General features: G+C 44.9%; 1 protein-coding gene across 1 annotated transcript; it reads left to right on the forward strand.

The window, feature by feature from the left end:
* Nucleotides 1-5: 5 nt before the first annotated feature.
* LOC147820112 (uncharacterized) lies at nt 6-1,928 on the forward strand (the record flags this gene model as incomplete). Its single annotated transcript, XM_087175999.1, has 1 exon — nt 6-1,928. A coding segment is annotated over one exon (1,923 nt), but the record flags the coding sequence as incomplete, so codon positions are not given.
* Between the last annotated feature and the right edge of the window lie 4 nt (nt 1,929-1,932).

Raw genomic sequence — 1,932 nt, forward strand, 5'->3', positions numbered from 1 at the left:
CCAGCACAGCAGAACCTCCAGAGGGCCTTGAAAAGAGTGATCCGATGTATGATTTCAAGCTCAGCCCGCTCAACTACAACAGCATCTCAGATGAACCTCCGCACCTGAATCAATATGACTACATACCAATTTCACCAGCCAGTAAACCTGAGGAAAATGCAGATATCAAGCAGAGTCCCAGAGATGACTGTGAACCATGTGACCTGAGCATTAACCCTGCACTGATTTTTAACAAAACTGAAACGGACACAGTGGTATCATTGAATGCAGACCCTGCAGCTAAAATAAATGTATTAGATGAACCACTGGTCCTCCAGCAGAGTATAAAATTCACATGTTTTTCATTGGGTCTCCCCGCTGAACTCAAGAGCACAAATCCCTCAGCTGGCATTGTAAGGAAAGACTTGGAGACTCACCATGATCCACTTGAAAATATTGAGCAATTGCATATTTGCGCTGACATGCTGGGAAAGGTTGAATCAGTGAATTTAGATTCTCAGAATGCTACTGCTGGGGACAGTACACTTCTCAGAAAAGAAGTTTCAGATGCTCTACCCACTACTAAGCCACTCATTATCTGTGAAAATGAACAAAAGCCTCTTCCACCAGACCCATCAGAGAAGCGACCAACAGTGGAGACTGGCCGATGTTCAACAACGCACCAAGCACACAAAGAAATACCACAAAAAAAGACACAGAGCAACACTCAACAGGGGAAAGTGCTTTGTGAAATCTGCTTCATGTGTTTCAGGACTGTGCCAGGGTTAAAGAGACATAAGGCCATGAAACATTTGGTCAGAGCTGAAAAACACCACGGCCCACAGAGCACAACATCAAACCATCAGGGGACGATGCTTATTTATGAAGCATCACAAACTACAGAGAAAGAACATAAAGATGATTCACAGACCGGTTACCCAACAAAAATAGATGGGCTGCCTGAGACAAGTGGCACTCTCGTATCGAAAGCAGCAGAAGCTGAGTCAGTCCTGGAGGAAATGGCAACTGAGACAAGTGCAGTGGCAGTGGATGAAATGGGCCATCAAAACCGTCTGCTGCCAACAAAAGCAAAGAAGAACAACAAAGCTAGAAAGAACAAAAACAGCGAGGTAAACATAAAGCCCGACCCTTTCTCTGATGAGATTCTGAACATACTAAAAACGGACATACTTCAAGCTATAACTCCTGAATTCAAAAGCAGTGTACAGGGGCACCGCAAATCTCCTGAGGAGGTGAAAATCACAGACAGACCTGTTACTGAAACAGAGGAATACCCTCACCCTGTTACTGCAGACTCTGCCTTCGACGATGCATCCCGACCTCCAACAAAAGAGACAAGTGTACTTAGTGAAACTGTGGAGCTGAATCAAATGACCGATACAGAAGAAATGAAATGCGCAAGCATGACAGAGATGGCAAATGGGGAAGTATGTACAGATAATAATGAGGAAAACGCTATATGTGTAGAAAAGGATATAATCAGAGAATGTGATGATTCCAGGAAGACTCTGAGTGCTGTGGAGGAGATGAGTGAACAAGAAGGATCAGAAAAGAGCCTTGCCCAGGAGATTCTCAGAAAAGTGTCAGTCGAGATAAAATCTGAGAACAACAGTGGCCCTTCAGACGAGTTACATCTTCTCTCCTGTTTGAATTCTTCCCCTCTCAGTCCTCCCGGCATAAGTTCCGATCTGAAGGCCTTACTTGACGACGACACCACGTTCTCGCAGCTGTTCCCCAGAGATGAGGAGGCAAAAAGGAAAAAGTGCCCGAGGGTGTACAGCAAAAGAAACAAAAGACAGAAGCTACTGCCCGACTCAAATGTGACTCAGGATTACCCTCCATCAGAACCCTTCCTGCAAAATAAAGACCAGTACACGGAAAACCAAGCAGAGCAGACGTTCACTGTCGATCAAACTAACCGCTGTGAATACG

The sequence above is a fragment of the Seriola lalandi genome, unplaced genomic scaffold (assembly GCF_002814215.2).
Source record: "Seriola lalandi dorsalis isolate HSWRI2012SDOR001 ecotype SW California unplaced genomic scaffold, Sedor1 jcf7180002000607, whole genome shotgun sequence".
Lineage (NCBI taxonomy): Eukaryota > Metazoa > Chordata > Actinopteri > Carangiformes > Carangidae > Seriola > Seriola lalandi.